The sequence below is a fragment of the Tachypleus tridentatus genome, chromosome 7, assembly GCF_004210375.1.
Source record: "Tachypleus tridentatus isolate NWPU-2018 chromosome 7, ASM421037v1, whole genome shotgun sequence".
NCBI classification, from domain to species: domain Eukaryota; kingdom Metazoa; phylum Arthropoda; class Merostomata; order Xiphosura; family Limulidae; genus Tachypleus; species Tachypleus tridentatus.
In genome coordinates this window covers 137733726-137756015 of record NC_134831.1, presented here as the reverse complement: position 1 = coordinate 137756015, position 22290 = coordinate 137733726, and the positions used below count along the sequence as shown (strand labels likewise).

Below are 22290 nucleotides of genomic sequence, written 5' to 3'. Positions count from 1 at the left end.
GAGCGGTCTGCTTGTAAAAAGTTTTAACGTCACAAGAGCTCGTGCGAAAGTGGCTAAAAACTAAGGTAATTTCGATTAATTTTGGTTAAACTAGCGCCGCCACAAAATAAAATAAACGATGAGCATAGAAAAGAAATGAGGTCAATAGGCAGGTGTAGCAGTCATTTTTAATTTTACTACGTAAAACTGATGCCAAATGAAAGTGATTTTCAACGCCGTGAGTAGCACGGGCTCCATAACTGATCTTACTCACTAAATAATTAATTATGTTTTTAATTATTCCATCTTCACTTTCTTTGGTTTTGAATTTAGTGCAAAGCTGCACGAGGGCTATCTGTGCTAGCCATCCCTAATTCAGCAGTGTAAAACTAGAGGGAAGGCAGCTAATCATCACCACTCACCACCAACTCTTGGGCTACTCTTTTACTAACGAATAGTGGGATTGACCGTCACATTATAATGTCCCCACGGCTAAAAGGGCGAGGATATTTAGTGCGACGGGGATTCGAACCCTCGAACCTAAGACTACGAGTCGAGTGCCTTAACCACCTGGCCATGCCGGACCATCCCACCTTTAATTAGAAACTCTGAAATCGTAGTATTTATTAGCTTCAATATTTCCCCGAAAGGGGACTGAGGTCACCTGAAGAGGTCACTTTTTTTTTTAACTACTCGCACCACAATAAGTAGTGTGTTGTCTGTCAAGTCAGTTAGTAGACACTAAAATGACGTCATATAAGAGATACTTACCGTTGCAATTTGTGCTATCGTGACGCTAATAAACGTGCATATGTCATGAATCATGAGAAAAACTCTGCACTCTGTTGACTACGACACAGCGCGATACATAAACTTGAAAAGCAAGAAATAAAATTATCCGTTACTCTTAATTTTATTTGTATTTACTTTCAAAACAGAACTCTTCAGGAAATCATGCGGAAGTACATGTAGTACAATGACCTACATGGTGAGTGATGCACGTGTATTCCGTCCTGTCATCCTATGAAATGAACATGATAAAAGATGGTTCAGATTCAATGTACTCACGTTATAGGAATGAAGTCATTTCTTGTCTTGATTAGTTTAAGACACGTATAGCATCGATCATATAAGCAAGTTTGCACAACTAATCATCGATATATATAACAGTATAAACCTGTGTTAACAACAACTGAACAACTAAAGTGCAAATAAAAGTAAAAGATAGTAGCATTTACACATTACATAGTATTTAAAGTTTTCCATTTTTTCACTGTATAATTTCTGAAAGTACAACTTAAGAAATATCGACTGATTCACTTTTTTGAAATCAGTAAATCTTAAATTAATAGCTTTTCGAGAAAGCAACAAATACATATATAAATATATATAGCTAATTTGTTACAATTTCTTTGGTGTAAGATTTCTTGTTAAAAATTTTAACATTTGGTTCTTTTTATAAATATTCAAGAATGAAATCTGAGAGTAAATGAGAAAAAGAAAAGCATACAGAATTTATTTCTATGAACATAGGAATCAACTACCTGAATATGACACTTTTTTCCATAAATTTGAAAAATACATACATGTACACATATATAAAACCTAAAATTTCAAAATGTCAACTACACCTGCAAACTGACACAATTGTACTCAATTACCTCAAAAATTACTCAATTGAATAAAACGTAATTTTTATATCAGGTTCTAGATCAAGACAGACAATTGATAGTTGTATTCCACCTTCTAAACATAAAATTCAATGAAGCAGTAACTCGTGAGAAATACAAATTACTTATGGAGGTCCAAGTAACACATGCACCTATAAACTTTTCATTTCTAAAAATTATCTATCCATATTTACTGCATCATTTACAAGGTTTTTACTTCTAAACTTTCAAAAACCTTCAGTAGTTTGTATTGGGGTGGAAGAAACTTAAATCATAAACATAATTATCATAACAAAAGCTTGCCTCACAGTGTATTTATTTACAAATGATTATTTCTACAGCAGCATTGCAATTTTACTCAAACATTTAAAATACAATAATTTCAATAATCAGTAACTATATCTTTAGTCTAATACAAAAACTTAAATGTTTTATATAAAATATGCACATATCATATGCAGAACATCTGTAAATACACTCTTCAGTATACACTTCTTTGTTCAACTGAAAATGTTTAATTACTGTAGATTAAATAAATTTACAAAAAACAATGCAAGTTTTCTGTTAACAGAAAATAATCCAACTACTGTATTAATAATGAAGTGGACTGTCAAAATGGCTGCCTCATTAGGCCTTGAATCTATACATTTTTTATTTTAACGTATTGAAATATTCTTTGAATAAAAGTTTATTGGTACTGGTAATAATAAACAGTGAAAATCTATGTTTTTACAGTTACTTTTATGTTGTCAACTGGCACTTCTACAAATATGGTAGTTAAACTGAAGTAAATATTTTTACTTTTAAGAAAAACCACTAAACAAATCAATATACATACAGAAAAAAAAAAGGATTACTTGGAACTTTGCAGTTTTCTTATGAATTATGAAATGATTATTTTTATTCATTTTATGAAACAGAATGTTTGATGTAAGGAAAGTTATTATCTGTTTATATTATTTATTAGCTAAGTTTCATTTGAAATAATGTATATAGTTTTAATCTCCTTGTTTAAGAAAGTATACTGAATAACTGACAAAGTTCAGATGAGAGCTATAGGATGACTTCAGGAATGGAAAGGGTATCTTATGGCAAGTGTTCTCAACTTACACTACGTAACAAAATTTTTACTTTTTCTTATTCCTGGGCAGAAAGTATATTTATTTTTCTTTTCAAACTTTGCTTTTTGATCTGGGAGCATTTAATGAAAACAAGATGGGAGACTATATTTGGGGGCTGATACGTGAAAGTGATTTACAGTTGCAAGTCTCGAAAAACTACTCACTTCTAAACATTTCTGTATAATTTTAGTATTAATACATATAAATCTTGATTCTTATGTTGTTTTATTCAGACCTTATGTAAATGAAAATGTGCAAATTTGCCCATTTTTACATAGAAAATAGGTTAATTTCTAAATTTCATTATCCATGTCACAAAAGCAAAGTTTGAAGGGAATAATGGCCATTTTCTGTACTTTTACAACATAAGCAATTAAGAAATAGCACATGCTATCCAGGAAAAAATTTGTGTTATATAGTGCTACAGGTTATAAAGGGATCTCAAGGACCTTAGTGGTAAGTCATATTACAGTATATCATTTTTTTTTTATCATGGTAATAAATAGTATATACAGAGCTGTATTATCTTAACAAATGTTATCCTAACAAGGAATGTACTTTTTTTCTAATACCTAAACATTGAACTGATTTGATTCACAAGTTGTTTAACTTCATTAAAGGGGATCCCACTCCTAAAGACATTTGAGAACTCCTGTCCAATGAGAATAAGTTCCCTTAATTTATATTATCCTGAGAAAAGAGTGGTAAGAAATGGCTTTTTGGAAGTTTGCAAGATTATTCAAAGGTTTGAACAATAAGAACCTTTGATTTTTTTTTAATACTGAATTCTGAAGAAAAAGGGGTAAGGGGCTACAAGTTTAAGAATTAGAAAAGAAAGGTTAGGATACACACAAGACACGTATTTTTCCCAAATTAGTAGTTAGCTTTTGGAATAAATTGAAATTAATAATACTAAAGGCCACACCTTAGAAGAGCTTAAGGAAATTGGAAAGGAATCAATGATTTCCTAAAAAATAAAAAGGTTTTTTCGTTATCCATAACAATTCCAGAGAGACCTTGTCATCCAGGTTATGTACTTTCTTCTAAGATCCTAAACTTTAGAAAATGAAATACAGCCAGATCTTGCAAATAAAGTTTAAATTTACATTAACACTTGAAATCAGAATTTGTTTTTCAAAGTGGACATTAAAGCTAAAATAATTTCTAGCTTTCTTGTAGTCAACAGTAGATTCCCCATATGAATAAAAGAAAATTATATTTCCAAGTAATACAGAAAATTTAGCTTTCTGTTATAATTTTTTTTTTAGAATTATCATTGCTTATTTTTTTTCTTTTCAAATCCTTGAGCATAAGATTATTTCCTTAGATAATTGTTTGGACAATTATAGGTATAGGATTTTGTTCAGAGCTACATAACATTTATTTGTGCTACCCATTCTTAATTTTGAACTGATACAGTAAGGAAAGTACCAGAACACTTAGAAAGATTTTGCTGCAAATCTTATAATGCACCATGGCCTCAAAATGTGCAAGTGACTGTTTTTGGTGACAACAGGACACATATCAAAGAGCATCAACTCCACAGCTTGGTATGCTAACCACTGAATTCATTTAATAATGTGCAAGGTATCTAAATAAATGATCTGCTTCATGCATTATGTAAACTTCTTTTCTCTGCAAGAATAAACACAAGGTTTTATCTCTGTGTTCTAAGTAGTATATTGCTGGTGCACAGTTTCAATTTCTTATTTTCCTGGAAACATTAATAAGCAGTATTGTTAAGTTTGTAAACCTATAACTTTAATGCTGCAATTTTATTTATTACTTCTAAAGAAACTGAATCATTACCATTCATCTACAAAACTTGATAGGTATATATAGTTTCAAATATAGTTTTATACTCTTAACCCTATATCCATGGGTAGGATCAAAGTGTACATTCTTGACCTTGTGTACAGAGTGCTATTCAACACAGTATTAATTATTATGAATTTTGCATTACCATTATGAACTTTCCATATTACCTAACTTTGCTAACTTTACAACATTCACACTGAAGTAGGGAAAACATCAGATACAGTATGCATATTTGGATATTGAAAAACATTTGGATACACATTTTTGAAAGTTTAGAGGATATGCAAAAGCTATTTATTTTTTCATGCGAATATTACACTTCGTATTCTAGCTCATCACAACCTGAGTCGGATTGACTTTAGCATTTTACAGACAGACATATAGTTAAAAATGGCTCAATAACACATCTGTTGATTAAAAGCTTACATTTTATGAAGGTACACTACAAATATTTGGAATTATAGTCACCATTCTTTCTCTGACAGGAGTCAGTCTCTTGAACTGACTCCTTTCACATTTCATTTAAGCCTCATAACATTATAAATGGTTGAATTGTAATTATTTGAGTATTTTCATTATGAACAAAAAGATTTTTGGCCACTAGACTTTATTTCTTAACAATATCTCATTCTTTCCTTTTTCTCTAACAAAAGGAATATTTTTCATTTATTTAATTACAAATTTTAATAAATTCCACTCCATCTTACTTAAAGAGTAAATAAATCAGCTGCTCAATTACTGACCACTTAAGAGATAAATGTATCACAAGTTCCAAGCTACAAGAAATGTATTACATTAAGTTATCTCTACGATTTCTCAGAACTGAAAAAAACAAAAAAGGGAACATGATATGTATGGAACAATTTATATTGTGCTGTTCCTTAAAAACACAAATAGTCTCATTCTGAATGTAACACCTTCAATCTATCATGACGTTTTTTTGGGTTTTTTTCCTAATAAGATTTAATGAGATTCTATCAATTCCTCAATATCATTAAACCTTACCAAACCAAAAGTAATGTGGAAATTTATCAATAAAAATGTTTTGAATACAGAGAAAAATTACATTAATATTTTTTTTAAATAAAGTAACTTGACTTGGAAATTATTTCTCCTCAGGAAACAGACATGTGTAGGACACTTTTAGAGAGAAATTACCGTGATCAATTTAATAACCCATTACTCTGTAAAATAATTTGCTTACAGTAAGTCTGGTTAACTTAATAGTACTTAGTAAAATATCAAATAATAAAAAAGAAACAACTATACTGCATACAATCATTTTAAAAAAAATAGCTAAAGAGCTATTGTATGGCATATTATGCAATGATCATTCTAGTATTTCTACTATATATTAACATTTATTAAACAATAAAGTTTATCTAATTTACATGCAAACTGTTACGAGCAGTAACCGAGTAAGATGTTCATATTCACGTTCTCTCTAGTACTAATAATACTATAGAATAGAACAAATTAAAAATATATACAAATCTTATAATACATTAATACCGTAAAATTAATTAACAATAAGTTATTTCATATTACTATATCTATATCGTAGTTTTAATACTACAAGTATCACATTATTATTAGTACAACTGCTAAAGAAATACACCACCAAGTATCAAAAATAATAAGAGTAAAAATGCCACTGTACTATCCCTCTGCCTGTCTTATTCGCACTTTTCAAACCTCACTTAAAAGTTAAAGAGTAAAGTGGCGATAGTGTTGATGTCAATCCTAGGCTCCAATAAGCCCAAAATTCATCGTCCATATTTGTATCAGGCTAATAGTTCTAATACTAGTAGTAGAATGTTGACCAATTATACGTTACCTTCGAACTCACTTAATCTTTTAAATAACTGTATTGCAAACCTAACACAATAACTTTTATACAATAATGAAAATTAAGTGCGATGAAATCAATATTTAAATGACAACGACTACATAAAACAAAAAAAAAAAAAAAAAATATTATGACAGTGGTCTCTGATGGTTTAAAAGTGAAGTACAAAATATTGAATAAATTATTTTAAATACCGCAAATATTTTAAAGACAATCCATAAATAAAATGTTATATAAATTATTTGTAATATCACACATATTTTAAAGAAAATATGTAAATAAAATATTCTATAAATTATATTTAATAATAAAAATATTTGAAAGAAAATATATATTATAGTAAATAGGTTCACTTTCCCTATTTGTATATCACTGTTAAGTAATGGTTCTCGATGTAGAAATTATTTACACGAATTGCCTACTGTTCATTCATTTTTCCAAAGCAAAATTGCTAATTAGTTTACGAATACCTTTCTATAAAATCTCGTTAAAATTATTTTAGAAATATCTGTATTCTTCATCTCTCGGAATTTCAGTGATAACTTTCAAGACTTACAGCATTTGAATGCGAGGTGTTAGTCCCAACAATGAACACACCGTAGACAACCTACTGTTTAGTTTTGTGTTAAAAACACAAAAGAACTGTATTATCTCTCTCTAATACATGGTGTTATGTATTCTCGTCTTTAGATATTAAAAAAGTTTCTAATTTTTAACAAGTATGATTAGCAGCTTCTTCCAGCAAACAACTGAGTTATAATTATTCAACATATAGCTTAAACAATATACATTTCTTCAGACATTATCACCTGTGGTAATAACTGATAACTAAAAAAGTTTTTTTTCGTTAAAGCAATAAAAACTGTAATCTAAATGTATTGAAAGAACAACTTTTTTTTATTTATGTAGTATTTCGTGTTTTCTTCTTAAGGCACATGGATAGAATAATCTATGGGGTAAATAGGAAGAAGAATAGATTATGCTATTTAGGAGCATAAGAAAAGTTATATCTGACAAATGATGTAGCAAAAGGTGCTATCGGTGATGGCCCGGCATGGCCTAGCGCGTAAGGCGTGCGACTCGTAATCCGAGGGTCGCGGGTTCGCGCCCGCGTCGCGCTAAACATGCTCGTCCTCCCAGCCGTGGGGGCGTTATAAAGTGACGGTCAATCCCACTATTCGTTGGTAAAAGAGTAGCCCAAGAGTTGGCGGTGGGTGGTGATGACTAGCTGCCTTCCCTCTAGTCTTACACTGCTAAATTAGGGACGGCTAGCACAGATAGCCCTCGAGTAGCTTTGTATGAAATTCAAAACAAACAAACAAACAAGCTATCGGTGATACTGTCTTTGCAGTGTACATAAGGGTTAATTATGTAGAGAAGGGTAAATCAGAGGAATTATTTTATTAACTATAAGGCATTAATAAAGAGATTCAAAGAAAATGGCAATAATGACTTAAATATTTCATTGATACTGCCAAGACTTATTTGTGGAAATAAAATTATAATTAAGTCACTAGGGCTGAATGCCAAACTTAGATTAGTATGTGAGGAAGAGCAAGTTAACTATTTGGGTTTGTACGATCAGTTCAGTGGGAAAATGGAATTTTAGGAAATAATGATATACGTTTAAATAGGGTAAGGTTTGGAATGTTTGCAAATATCATTAATGTGACTGTAAGAGCAAATAAATTACGATTAAATAGTGAAGATGGTCAAAATAATTAAGAAACTATAAGGTGCAGAGAGTGGTATCGTGTGGTAACAAGGTGCAAAGTTAATGTTAGGCTTAACTTAATTATTGTAATGCTAAAAGTGTAGAAAATAAAAGGAATGACTGGTCGCAACAATGGATTCTGATATAATGGGACTTTCTTTGAAATACAAGGTTATAGATTGTTTAATAAATAGAGAACCATTAAAAAAGTAAAAATCATTTTATACGTAAAATGCGAGTTACAGTCTGTTACATCTGAGCATATCAAAGCTAATGGTAATGAGGTTGAACCTATTTGGGTGACTCTTAGAGGTTCTAATGGTATAAAATATTTAGCTGGGATTTGTTAAAAACCATCAAATGAAACTGATGAATTTAATGAGAAATTATTGTGGAAATAAAGAGTTAAATTGTTAATGAAAATATAGTTATGGGAAATTATAATTGCAGGTATATAGACTGGGAAATGTTAGAGTCAAGCCATGAAAGAGATTGATTTTTAGAAATTGTTCAGGATGGTTTTCTTCAACAATTGATCAGTAAACTTAGTAGGAGCAATGCTATTTTAGATGTATTGTTAACTTGTAACAAATAAACAATTGATAGTATAGGAATAGGAAAATATATCGGTACAAGTGATCATTTCTAATTTAGGTTTAACGTGTTTCTGCCCGTGGAAATAAGAAATGATGGAATTTTAGTTCAAAATTTCAAAAAGTGAATTTTAAGAGGGTGAGATGAGATTCTTCTGTTATGAACTAGGCAAATGAATAACTTGGAGATACTAATACAATGCAGGAATAAGTAAAGATAATATCACAAATATTCAAGATAAAAATGGTTTCTTATGGACAAAAAAAAAGAGAGGTTGGCTTAAAAAGGTATAAAGTATAAAATTCAAGAAAAACATTGTAAATATAAGAAGTCTAAATTGAATGTAATATTGGTAGATGTGGAGGAGTATAGAAGATAAAGAAAGCTATCAAACTTGGAATTATCAAATCAATAACGCATTCAAAAAAAAGTTTGGCTGAAAATATGAAAATTAGAGGTAAGGATTTCTTCAAATACATTAATTGAGGATAAACAAAATTTTAGGATGTGAGTATAGCATTTGAGGGATGATACCTGAAGGCTGATGACTATGTATTAACTGGGTTATTAGAGTTTACTTTTTTAGTTATTACTAATGAAGATTAAAGCATTCTTTTTATCCTGAACGATTGTAGATGGGGAAATGGCTGAAAAAGATTATCACATTAAATTTGAGTTTGTTATGAAAAAAATTGAAAACCTTAAAGAATGGCAAGGATCCTGGATGAGATAATGTTTACCAAAATAGTTTGGAATATTAGGTTAAATATTAAATGTGTGAACCACTTGCTGTTATTTATGCTCAGTCCTTGAACAGTGGGCAGGTGACAAAAAATTGAAAGTTGGATAATTTACATTCTTTTTAAGTAAGAGGATAAAAACTATCCCAGTTATTATAGGCCTCTTAGTCTTACAAAAATTATGGGAAAATTGTTTAAAGTATGATGAAAGATTATTTGCAAAGTCACTTAACAAAGTTAGAATTTTGTTGGAAAACCAGTATAATTTGACTGTAATTTTTTCACATTCTTTGATGATGTTACTCTACGTACAAAAGAGTAGTGATATGAATTTTGTGTATCTGAATTTTAGAGATCATTTTACAAGATGCCATACAAAATGCTTATAAAAGAAAAGGTGAGAAATAGGTTGTCTCATTGGATATATGGAAGAAATAAAAAGTTGTTTTAAACGAAATTCAGTTAAACGAGAATAATGCCACAAGTTTTGCTCAGTGCTCAGTATAAGGACTTTGCTCTTTTTGATTTACATAAATAACTTAAATGAAGAAATGGTTAATAGATAATTTAAATTTCCTGATAACATTAAAGGTTTAGTGATGCTAATTGTGAGAAGAATGTTACTTTGTTACAAGATGATTTGGATTATATTGTGAGTTAGGCGAATAAATGAATTTATTAATTGCGTGAATTTAGTAATTATAATAAACTAATGTAATGCATCTGAGATAATGCACTTTGAATTATGAGTATAATTTTGATGGCAATAATCTTAACAGTATTATGAAAGAAAACATCTTACTGTTCTGGTTTATCAGTCTCTTAAGCATCCAAACAGTGTACTGTTGCTAGTGGCAGGAGAAATAGGAATTTAGGTTATATCTGAAGGAATATGGAATACATGTCTTAACACGTTACATGTTACTGTATAAGTTCTTAATTACGCCACATTTGGAGGGCTGTGTTCAGTCTCGACATCTTGACCTTAAAAAAGAAATTGCATTGTTGGAAAAGAATAAATGAAAAAGTTACTAGGATAATACCTAAAATGAAAAGGTTGTCAGACGAAGATAGGCTAAACTGAAAGAAGTTATAAAAAATCTGATGAAGGTGTTTACGATTGTTTCAAAAATTGATGATGTGATGCATACTCTTTTTTCGTATTTAATGGTGGAAATGGCAAAACTAAAGGACACGTATACAGATTTTGGCAGAATATGTGCGATCTTCAGTTAATACATTTTTTTTCCAAAGTATGAGGTTGTCCTTTGGATGAGTTGCTTTCAAATATGGTAGATGTAGTTAATTTAAGGGAATTTGAGGAAAAAACCAGTGACTATTTTACTAATAGGGGTTGAATTTGTGTTTTTAGTATTTAGTTTGATTTAGTGTAAATAATGGTCCTGGTAGACCAAAATGTCTCTTGTAGTCCTTTAATGTTGTGCTACGCTAAAAATCTATTTTATGTCAATTTTCTTCTTCTCAGAGAATATCTACAGTATATTTAAATGTCATTTTTGAATAATCTTATACTTGTACTACAACGAAAGCAAAGTTATATATTTAATGTATTTCTTAGGATATTTATGTTATACATGAAACTTCACTTCTTAAATAGCTATGCTTTAACAGACAAAATTAAACAAGAGAACTTTATTGCAAAAGAAACAAGGCTTAGCTTTACTTTAATGTTTTCTTAAATTAGTGAAATGAGAAAATAAATAACAATAAAAGCTTATTATGCAATTGGATATGTTATTTTCGAGTATTATAGATAATATATTGACGTGTTTCTCTACAATATAAGCATTTAAGAAATAACACATTCTATCTAAGAACAATATATGTGTTACATAGTGTTATTTATAAGAACACGTAATCAGTATGTGAAGGTATTTGAGAATTTAAAGAGGTATTTATTTAATGTTGATCAATTCAGTGCCATTTAGTGCGAGAGTAGTTATTCACTGTTAATGAGTAAGAATTATCACTTATATTCTACTGTTTAGTACTGTTCATCGCCTGATTAATTTGTAAGAACATTTTGAAAATTTGACAAATGACTCATAGTTTATATTGAAACGTTATATATTAAGTTAGGCCTGTATTAGCTTCTGGGTTTATATTGAAGTAATTGTGTATGTAGGTATACTAATGGGCATGACATTAAGAAACATAAATTAAGAAATAAATTAATACGTTATTGTTACGTGAAATGGATCTCTCATTAATTTTACTTCAAAGTATGCAGTGAGTTAAGAAACACCAGTGAGGTCATGCATAACTTCATGTGTGAAAAACATAAATAAGCTAGTGATAAAATGCAGTCACTAATGCTAATACTGATATGACTAGATTCTGTCAAAATGGCAACATATAGTTATAAAACGTCCACTGAAGAAAGCATAAAATACAAGGTTAAGCAGGTGTGGGAAGGGTCATATGTTGAACTGAAAAATCAGTAATGAGACTTATAGAATCTAGAAAGCAAGTAATCTAAATTGAAGAACACCTGATGTGATCATTTTGGGGGGTACATTGGTGAGGAAATGGCCAGTTGTGCAACTATAGAAAAAAAGTGTAAGTAGAAAGTTAACCTACTGAGAAGCACAGAGTTTGTTTAGACCTCTTCCACTGGATCAACAAGTACTGAGCTGCCAAATGATTTGTTCAACCACCTCTCCAGGATGAATTCGTCAAGCGACTGGACAGCAAGAAACAAGAGACCACTTCATCCACATACAATAACAAAATAAAAACAGCCAATAAGCTAAGTGAATGGACAATTTGGTGTAGTGTCTTATTTCTTTGTAAAAAATAATGTTTGAGGGACTTCAGAGTCCAAAAACAGAGCAGTGTTGTAAGCTATATTTTCAACGTCATACTTTAATTTTTTGATAGAGAGAACTATCTATGAATTTTATTTAATACTGATAAGTTCTCCCACTCATTCATATTTCCATTTGATCAAATCGAAATATCTCGCACTACTTCTACCAAATAATACACAACCTGTCACACATTTTAATATTAAAATTGAAACATACTCTCATTAGTGTTAAGAAAAATAACAGATCAACTGTCACAGTTAAGCTCATATTACAAAGTTGTAATGTTAAAGATCAAATCCTGTGTTTTCATGTATATGTTTCTAATTGTTCATTGTGTTATTCAATATTCATGAGAATTTTCACATAATGCTCATGCATGTGTACAAGATCACGCACGTATATATATATATAATCCAGTACATATGATGCCATTACACATTGTCACACTCTTTAGTAACTTATAACAGATTATCATTAGTGCGAGTATAAATTACTTTAGTATCCTACTCAGTTATTTTACGAAGCTACTTCTCAATGGCTGCAGTTCTATAATGTGCTGCCATCTATAAAACAACAACATCAATCTTTTCAGACGTCACAAAATCAGCAGAATTCAACTGAACTAAGATTTTTCCGTTAAAATTCTCTTCGGCCGGTATTAATGCTATTGCTTTTACCATTGTATCTAAATAAATATTCAGAGGAAAATTTCATGCTCAGTGTGTGTGTATGAATATTGTAAATTGTCCAGGTATATGAGAGAGAATTAATTAGGACCAAAAGACATGCTTCGAAGACTTCTTGCTACTCAACTACATCATTTGAGCGAATTTTTCAAACCATTAGATGACTTTTGCATCAGGAAATTTCACTCAGTAGTTCAAAATGAAAGGGTTACACTGTCCTTGTTTTCAACCAAATGAAAATACTAGCCCCTGAAATCAATAAAATAAACTTGTTTATGGTAGCATATTATCTTAATATAATAATAAATTAGCAAATAATGATTTATAAGCATAATTAAGTGGTTTTATTATTGAATAGCATAATACATGTTTTAACACACCCCTAGTTGCATATTTAGTTGTTTCTGGCTAGTCTAGAGTGTCTTGGAAAAGGTCTGGGGTGTGTGACTCAAGAAAAGGTCTTGTAGAGCCCACCCATATGATCTTAAGACTCACTAGATGCCATTAAACAGTCAGTTACTCGTGCCTCTCTTTTACTAAAATCAGTCGTTAGAGGCACCAGGCAATATTCACCAATCATTTTGAGTCTATGGTTCACAGTATCACTGAAAGTCTTTTTTTTTTTTTTCTGTTTAGAAAGCAAATTCTCTCAGACTTGACAACTCTCTTGTAAAACCCTTCATTGGTAAACTCTTTCTCTCTGCTTGCATAAAATGCCACTTTTTAAGTAAGAAGTGCTTTTTTATCACAAGAATTCAGTAAGGACAATACAGGTATAAGTAAAAACATAAAATTCTACAATAAAATCCTGTGATAATAGTACCAACTTTTTCCTTCTCACCCACTTGGCCCGGAACGGCCAGATGGTTAAGGCACTCTAATCGTAATATGAGGGTCGCAGGTTTAAATCCCCTTCACACCACACATGCTTGCCTTTTCAGCCATAGGTGTGTAATAATTTGACGGTTAATCCCACTATTTGTTGATGAAAGAGTTAGCGGTTGGTGATGACGACAAGCTGCCTTTTCTGTAGTCTTTCACTACCATGTTAGGAACGACTAGAGCAGATAGCCCTTGTGTTGTTTTCTGTGATATTCAAAAACAGAAAAACCGCAACGAGAAACCAATCAGCAGTTTATTGATGTTCTTTTCTATATCATAAGGTTCTGCTTAAAACTTTGTTTTAAAGAGTCAATAGTATCTAACAGAATATCCCAATCGGTTTTGGAATTGGGACCACGTTATGTGAATGTTGTTGTTATGTGTTGTACAGTATGTGACGTTTGAAACGAGTATTTGTTCCAGAATTCCCTGCATAACTGCACAAAGGCTCTCTTGCATCTAGCCTTCCATAACCTTAAGCTAACATATCAGAGGAAAGGCAGTCAACAGCACCCACCACCAACAATTACGTTATTCTAATTAAATGGTGGGATTATATCACTCTTGTAACTTATCCATGCAATTAAGAATGTGACTCTTTAGTCACGGACCCTCAAATTCACAGCCTTGCACACCAACCACTATACTACTTTTGGATGAAAGGAAGGAAATCCTTGTGGAAAAATATCGATGAATGTGGACTGAAAATGAACAGCTCAGATACGGGTGTAAAACTATCTTGTATCACATTTAAAGAGCTATTGTTTAGGTTCAAAGCTCACTGCACTTCAACATGCAAGTGGGCGGCCCCTCTGGCTCTAATAACTGTTGGAGAATTGAATTTTTGTTTTATTTTTGAATTTAGCGTAAAGCTACACGAGGGCTATCTGCGCTGGCCGTCCCAGTATTAGCAGTGTAAAGTTAGAGGGAAGGCAGCTAGTCATCATCACCTACTGCCAACTCTTGAGCTGCACTTTCACCGAGGAGTAGTGGGATTGACAGTTACATTATAAAGCTCTCACAACTGAAAAGATGAGCATGTTTGGAGTGCGGGGATTCGAACCCGCAACCCAAAGATAACAAGTAGAGCGCCCTAACCACCTTGGCCAATGAGAATACACTTCTTTTCTCGATTAATGTAGAGTGATTTTCAGGCCCCGGCATGGCCAGATGGGTTAAGGCGTTCGACTCGTAACCTGGAGGTCACGGATTCGAATTCCCTTCGCACCAAACATGCTCGCTTTTTCAGCCGTGGGAGCGTTATAATGTGACGGTCAATCCCACTATTTTTTGCTAAAAGAGTAGCCCAAGAGTTGGCACGGGGTAGTGATGACTAGCTGCCTTCCTTCTATTCTTACATTGCTAAATTAGGGACAGATAGCTCTCGTGTAGCTTTGCGCGAAATTAAAAAACAAAACAAAAATAGTAATTATTATTCCTGCTCTCTAGTGAGTAACATATAAAACCTATTTGAAACCATCTAATGAAGAAACTTTCCTATAGTGTTCATACAGCTCTTCCATTAACATTAAACTAATTTTATGAAGGAGTGTCTTTGTCTAATAATGTTATTAAGTTCTCCGGAAAAAGCTTATTTTTAGCGCTCTTCAATTACATATACACAACGTATTTAGTCAAAAAAGTAATTGTTAAATTAAGTAGTCAATCAAAGAATGGTCCTCTCATCAATAATTCTTTATTTTATCGCAAGGAACGTACAGTCCATCAATACAGCAAAGTTGTTGAGACATCCTGAAATGAGTTCGTTGCCAGCTTTCCCCACAGAGTCTCCAATATATCCTGACATATTTATTCTGAACATTTTCTTCCACTGAGTCTGCTTTGTCACAGAGAGTGTCACCAATGGTATAACCATCGTTGTTAACGACTAGTGTCAGATTACCATTTCCAGTGCCTTGTTGAGCCTATGTATTTAAAACCACATATCATTGTCAGAACTTAATTAGCATAATCAAAATATCACAAGAATGGCCAATTTTGCAATACAAACTAAAACATGGAAATTATTTGCTAAAATGATCGAAACAGACGAGTAATTGCTAATCATATAACGACTTGAGAGGAATGAAAATATGTAAATAAATTAATCATACAAAAATACCCACACAAAAAGTAAACAATACCAAACAATATTACATTTGGTACTTTAAAATTCGATGGCATATTAAAGAGATTTTTTTTTCATTTTGAGAACATTTACTTTGGTGAAGAGATACGTAGCAAGGAAAATGTTTTATTGGTGTATTTTATTATATATATTGCAAAGTATCTAACCTTATAAAACCTGCTGATAAATAGGGAAACGTTCACAGATATAAGTAACTCTGATGAATATTATTCTTAGCGCAAATCTACACAACAGGCGCTTTGTCCATCGAGGAGAATCCAGCTTCGAATTTTAGCGTTATAAGTTCGTAAACTTTCCGCTAACTCACAAGAGGATTTGATAAAATCGGTTGTTTGTACATGCAGTTAAGTTCTTCAAACTCAAGTAATTTTTTTTAATTGGAATAAAATATACTTTTAAATTATGAATATTTCCAGTTAAATTATTTTCACCTTTATAAATTTCTGTCACTAGTGTATTTTGGACCGATACAGTTTTATAGAATGGGGTCTGATGTCAACATTATTCCTAGTAAACTGTACAGTTAACGGGTATTACACACTATTTTGTTGTTGTTTTCGGTACTGCACTATTAAATATTTTATTTTAGATATAAAAAAGTCATATACTCACAAATTCGACCATATTGCGTGACAAAGGGAAATGCACCATTATCAGAGTATACTATAGTCATGCATTCTTTTTATTGCTGTTAATGTGGATCTGTACTAAATATATTGTACATAATTCGACCGTGTTGCATTCTGAAGTTATGCAAACAAAAATTATAAATGTGCATGGTTGATGACATTTAAATAAATTAAAGTTCTGTTTAAACCTGAGTTATCATATAATGTGACAACGTTAATTACACTACACTTTTATCCACAAACAGTTCTAGTGATATTTTGTGTTTTAAAATATAGGCCCGGCATGGCCAGGTGGTTAAGGCACTCAACTCGTAATCTGAGGGTCGTGAGTTCGAATCCCCGCCCCACATAACATGTTCGCCCTTTCAGCCGTGGGGGCGTTATAAGGGCGGTCAATCCCACTATTCGTTGGTAAAAGAGTAGTCCAAGAGTAGGCGCTGGGTGGTGATGACTAGTTGCCTTCCCTCTAGTCTGACAATACTAAATTAGAGAAGGCTAGCGGAGATAGCCCTCAAAACAAGCAAACGAGTGTGAAACGCTCTCTTATTCAGCTGCTTATCATGAAATCTCGTAAGCGTTGTATGCATCCTCATGTAGCTGCAAATAACATGTAGTATGTTCACACGAAAACGTTAACAGAAAGGAAACTGTCCAAACCTTGTTTTTTTATTTATAGTTGTTATAAATTTTCGGTTCAAATATTCCGTACAGGTAATTTTTTTAGGAATTATAAATGTATGTGTGTGTGTGTGCTTTCTATACAAACCACATCGAGATACCTGCTGTGTTCACCGTAAAATTAATAAAAACATCACACTAACAGTAAGATATAACAATTATTCGTTTTCAGAGTTCGTATGTCATTTGTACAACTCGTTAGAAAGTATTATTTTTAGAAACGACCCTACAGACAAGAAATAAAGTGTCATACCAGTCTCAAAAGACGAAAAGTAAAACAACTGTATCTTAGATCGTTAGTTTGAGTAAAAGTCTGATTTAGTTTTAAGATATTTTTCGCAAAGTTAAACACACCCACCGCAAACTCTTGAGCTACTCTAATTGAACGTGCAGAGCACCAATAATTTCATTTTCTTTATTATTTGCACTTTGCGGTAAGGGAACGTGAGCACTGGACCTCCTAATCCACATACTGCACAATAACACCACTAGGTGACGCTCAGTCCTGAAATAAATATCTAATAAAGCAATAAGACATGAAAACGGAATGAAATCACCCACCTTCAATGTATAGTTCATCGGAAACTTACCAATCATTATTAACTGTATATAATTTCAGATTAATGACAAAAATAAAGTTGTATATGTACAGTTGCCACAGGAGCTAGCATACCTGATATAAAACCATGTTTTTACATCTCTCTTTCTCAGACTGACTACAGTCCAAAAATTGTCATCTTGAGAAATCACTCCAGAATCTATTCGGAAAGGGATGGTGTCACCACCTTCTAGGAAAGCTGCCAATTGACACAATGGTTTATTCCTAAAATAATATTAAAAGCAAATTAAAATACTTGAGTACCTTAATTCAAGATCTAAATTCGTTACACTCTTAATTAAGTTGGGATACAAATACAGCATTTTAAAGATACAAAAACGGGTGTTTCACAAACGAAAAAAAAATAATAATAAACAAACAGACGGGCCTACGTTTCTCATATAACGCTCTGAGGCATGAGTCCAGACGTAAGAATTTACATACAAATATCACAGCAAGAAAAGTATTATTTCAGACATACTTAACATGGGAAACACGGCAAATGTTGAACTTCAACTACTTACTTATTATATTATATAATATTTTCAAATATATATTTGAATAATATTAGATTATTTTCTTGCAGGCTATCAACAATTAGAGATAACTCACTACCAAGTGCTTATAGACCCACCTTTCTGTTTTCTTGAGTGGAAAACTACTTGAGATTAGGGTTAATAACAATACGTTACAGTATAATCCTTTCATTTGAGATCAAACTAGAGGATTTTTTCTTACAAAAACAACAGGAGACTCTAACCTAAGTTTCAAATATCAGAAAAAAGAAACAATTTAATGATCGCAAACAAGTTACGTTATTATAGTGGAAGTTAATTATGCCACGTATAAAACTGAACCTAACTGTAGACAAAAACGACTCTTAGGCTTAAACTTTTTATCTTATCGCTTTCTCTTTGTGTCATATGACTTACAACGCAGCTAATATTGGTTCTTTTATATTATCTTCACCTTGCTTCAAGAACCAGATAAACAACTGTAACTGGGAATTCAGATCCCCGTGAACATTAGAAAGGTTTAGTTTTTGAGCTGAGCAAAAGCAAGATAAAGTGAGAATGAAGTAGGATAAATTTCAGATATGCCCACATTGTTATATAATGAAAATAAAATTGAACTTTCATTCTCAAATCGATTTTAAGTTTATTTCATTTTGTGTGTTATTGTCTAGCACAGCCAATTCACCAGACCACATTTTGGGCGTGAGGAGGTGTTCCGACTGTGAGATAATAATGTACTTGTTCTGATTTTGTTGCGTATGTGGTAAATCACATTATTTTTAATATGGCAGAAACAATAGTCTGTCTTGTATGTATTCTGATAACTGCAATGTATAATTAAACATTATAGCGAAAAAAAAAAGTTGAGCTTATGAAACTTTAGTTAGGGCTGTAGTACATTTCTCAAGCTCAACAGTTAAGGGATAAAGCAACAACATTTTATATCCATGCCTGTATTATGGTAGGGAAAAATAGTATTTGTTTCACGGAAAGTTAGAAGACTGAATTTTATTGTTCGTTTCTTCAATTTCGTGCAAAGCCACTCAAGGTCTATCTGCGCTCGCCATCCCTAATTTAGTAGTGTGAGACTAGAGGGAAGGCAACTAATTATCACTACCCACCGCCAACTCTTGAGCTACTCTTTTACCAACGAATAGTGGGATTGATAGTTACATTATAACTCCCCACGGCTGAAAAGGCGAGCATATTTGGTGCAACGGAGATTCGAACCCACGACCCTCAGATTACGAGTCGAGTGCCCTAGTCACCTGGCCATGCGTGGGCCAAATTTTAATGAAAACAAAAAATCATTCTGCGTAAAACTTGATATTATTTTAGATCTAAAAATGTTTCGAGATAAATATTAATGGATTATAAAATAGCAATAAATAATAAAATAAATTAATACATAATAAAATGCGAGAGGTTTTTAATTAAATTAAAATAATTACTCTACCTTATCAGGCTTACAAAGCAATAAGACTTATTCAGTTAGTGTTATAAATCTTGCTTCTTTGTTTTCAAGCACAAAACGACGCAATGAATTGTTTGTGCTGTGCCGGCCACAGGCACCGAAACTCAAGCTTGCCGCTAGGGGGCAACTGCATTATATTAACACTTCGCTTCTTCTGTGTGGGTATTTAGGTAGGTTAATTTTTGAATACCCAGGAGGGTCAAGTGCACAAGACCTCTTCCTCCATCCCTAACTTTTATGTTGTCTACTCGTTGGAGTGTGTTATTGGGTAGAGTTTGGGCCAGAGTATTTTCCAGTACTCAAGCCATTTTCAGGGCAATATCCATGTATGGTCTTTATTTGCTCTTTTTTTTTCATTATTTAAAGTGTTTTTTTTTCAATATTTCTATTCGTTTTCTTGTGTGTTTTTCACTTTTATGTATATAATCTTTTTTTTTCATATATATTTATCGGTGGAATACTATTAATAAAATAAAAGAAAAGAAAGAAAAAATAAATATATGAATAAAATAAAATAAAACTAGTTTTAAGTGTCTAGTGCGTGGTGGCCAGCTTGTTTTATATTTCGTAAATATATATTAGAAGGAGAGAGGTATTTAGGACTACTTTTATCATGCACGAAGTATCTGTCGAGATCACCCATTAAGTCATTTTTATGCCAATTCTTATTAAAATACTTTAGTGCATTATGGAAGAGTCTTTCAGATATTGTTTCTATGTTTGTATACTTGTGCATGAATGTGGATGAAGAGCTACGTGGTACTTTATAGGCTCAATTTAGAATTGAGTTTTGTATTCTTTGTAGTTTCTGTAATTGTTTTTGTGTTATGTTTACCCAGGCAGGAGATGCATATTCTACTATAAGTCTGATGTATGTTTTGTAGATTTTTATTATATTATCAGTTGATGTTTCTTGATTTTTACCTGAAAGACTTCTTGCATAATTTGCTCTTTTCCATATTCGTATCAAGATATTGTTTGTATGCTGTATCCACATTAATTTGGTATCATAAGTTAATCCTAGAAATTTTTCAGAAGTAGTAGTCAGTAAAAGTGGTCCATTCATGTATAACTTGGGTGGATCTTTTTTCAGTTTATTTAATCTGTTGAATAATATTACTTGGGTTTTGAAATATTAATTTATATTCTACATTTCTGGCAGTATTCTTCTATATTATTCAGACTGGTTGGAGGTTTGTTGTTGCAATTGAAGGAGTGGGGACACTTTTCCAGACCGCTACATCATCAGCAAATTGTGATGCAAAACCTAAATTTAGGTCTGACAGTGGCATATTACTCACATACATAATAAATAATATAGGGCTGACTACCTCTCCCTGCGGGACTCCTGCCTCGGGTGAAAAGAGCCCTGAGTGGGCCCCTTTCCCATCTACTTTAGACGTTCTGGTTTCCAGGAAGTTGGATAGCCAGCGAATAATTCCCTGGGGTAAAGCCATTTCCGTTAACCGATGGCGTAATACGTTGTGCCACACTGTGTCAAATGCTTTCTCAATGTCGAGAAAACATGCTACAGTACATTCGGTTTTCTTGAAGCTGTCTGTAATTGATTCTGTTAGTCTAATTTGTAGTTTGTCTGTATTTTCTAAATCCGTTTTGAATTTCGGGTAATTTTGAATTTATTTTTAAATATACAGAGAGTCAGTTACTAATTATTCTTTCTAAAATTTTGCCAGTACAACTGGTTAGGCTAATTGGGCGGCAGTTGTTTGGTTTATTCGCTGGCTTTCCTTCTTTCTGGAACATTAATATTACTGCTTTCTTCCAAGAAACAGGGATATATCCAGCTGATAATGATAAATTAAATAAGGCTGTTAGGGTTAGGTGTTCATATAATCTCTGAGTGCTGTGTTTCAGGAGGATAGATTGGATACCATCTTCTCCAGGAGCTTTGTTTTTTGTATTTTTGACAGCTGTTTCTACTTCCGTTACTGTTATATCTTTTATTAGTTGATGAGTGCTCCAGTCTATTGTTTTCTCTGATTGTATTAGTGTGTTTATTGGGAATATTGGTGTGTATACACTTTTGTTGTGATCAATAAACTTATTGACTGTATTATAGAAGTATCTGTTCATATCTGGTTCATGATATGTTTTGAATGTGTTTTTAGGTGGTTTTTAAATATCTCAGCGTTTTCTATGTTAGTGTACACTGTTTTTCCATGTAGTTCGAATGGTGGGTATTCTTTGTTTGTTTTGAATTGTTTTGTATCTGTTTTGTGATTTAGTTCTGAGTAGAAAGTGTCCCAACTATCTTGTTTTTGTTGTCTGATTTGATGTCTTATTTTATTTCTTACAGTGTTTATTTGTGTTTTTAGTGTGGGGTTTCGATTTTGTATATACTG

General features: G+C 32.1%; 2 protein-coding genes and 1 long non-coding RNA gene across 8 annotated transcripts in view; 1 reads left to right on the top strand and 2 right to left on the bottom strand.

Moving 5' to 3' along the window:
- LOC143256699 (protein king tubby 1-like) overlaps positions 1-6575 on the bottom strand; it is an 81315-nt gene extending 74740 nt beyond the window's left edge. For 3 of the 5 annotated variants that reach the window (XM_076514248.1, XM_076514253.1, XM_076514255.1), the window contains exon 1: positions 6426-6575. The gene's annotated coding sequence lies outside the window, so the exon portion shown is untranslated. Of the gene's footprint in view, positions 1-750; positions 861-906; positions 1001-6425 lie in introns of those variants that run through there. The other 2 variants (XM_076514249.1, XM_076514250.1) reach the window with 2 other exon arrangements.
- Positions 6576-7964: 1389 nt separating this feature from the next.
- Positions 7965-22290, top strand: part of LOC143256697 (uncharacterized) — a 38447-nt gene continuing 24121 nt past the window's right edge. For both annotated transcript variants that reach the window (XR_013031440.1, XR_013031441.1), the window contains exons 1-2: positions 7965-8072; positions 9102-9202. This is a non-coding gene — a long non-coding RNA (uncharacterized LOC143256697). The remainder of the gene's footprint in view (positions 8073-9101; positions 9203-22290) is intronic.
- On the bottom strand, positions 15561-18831 carry LOC143256695 (uncharacterized). The gene is made up of 3 exons (XM_076514246.1): positions 18573-18831; positions 18014-18163; positions 15561-15809 (listed from the first exon to the last, which is right to left on the bottom strand). The coding sequence occupies exons 2-3, from the start codon at positions 18026-18028 to the stop codon at positions 15570-15572; spliced, it is 255 nt and encodes an 84-aa protein (XP_076370361.1). The 5' UTR covers positions 18029-18163; positions 18573-18831; the 3' UTR covers positions 15561-15569.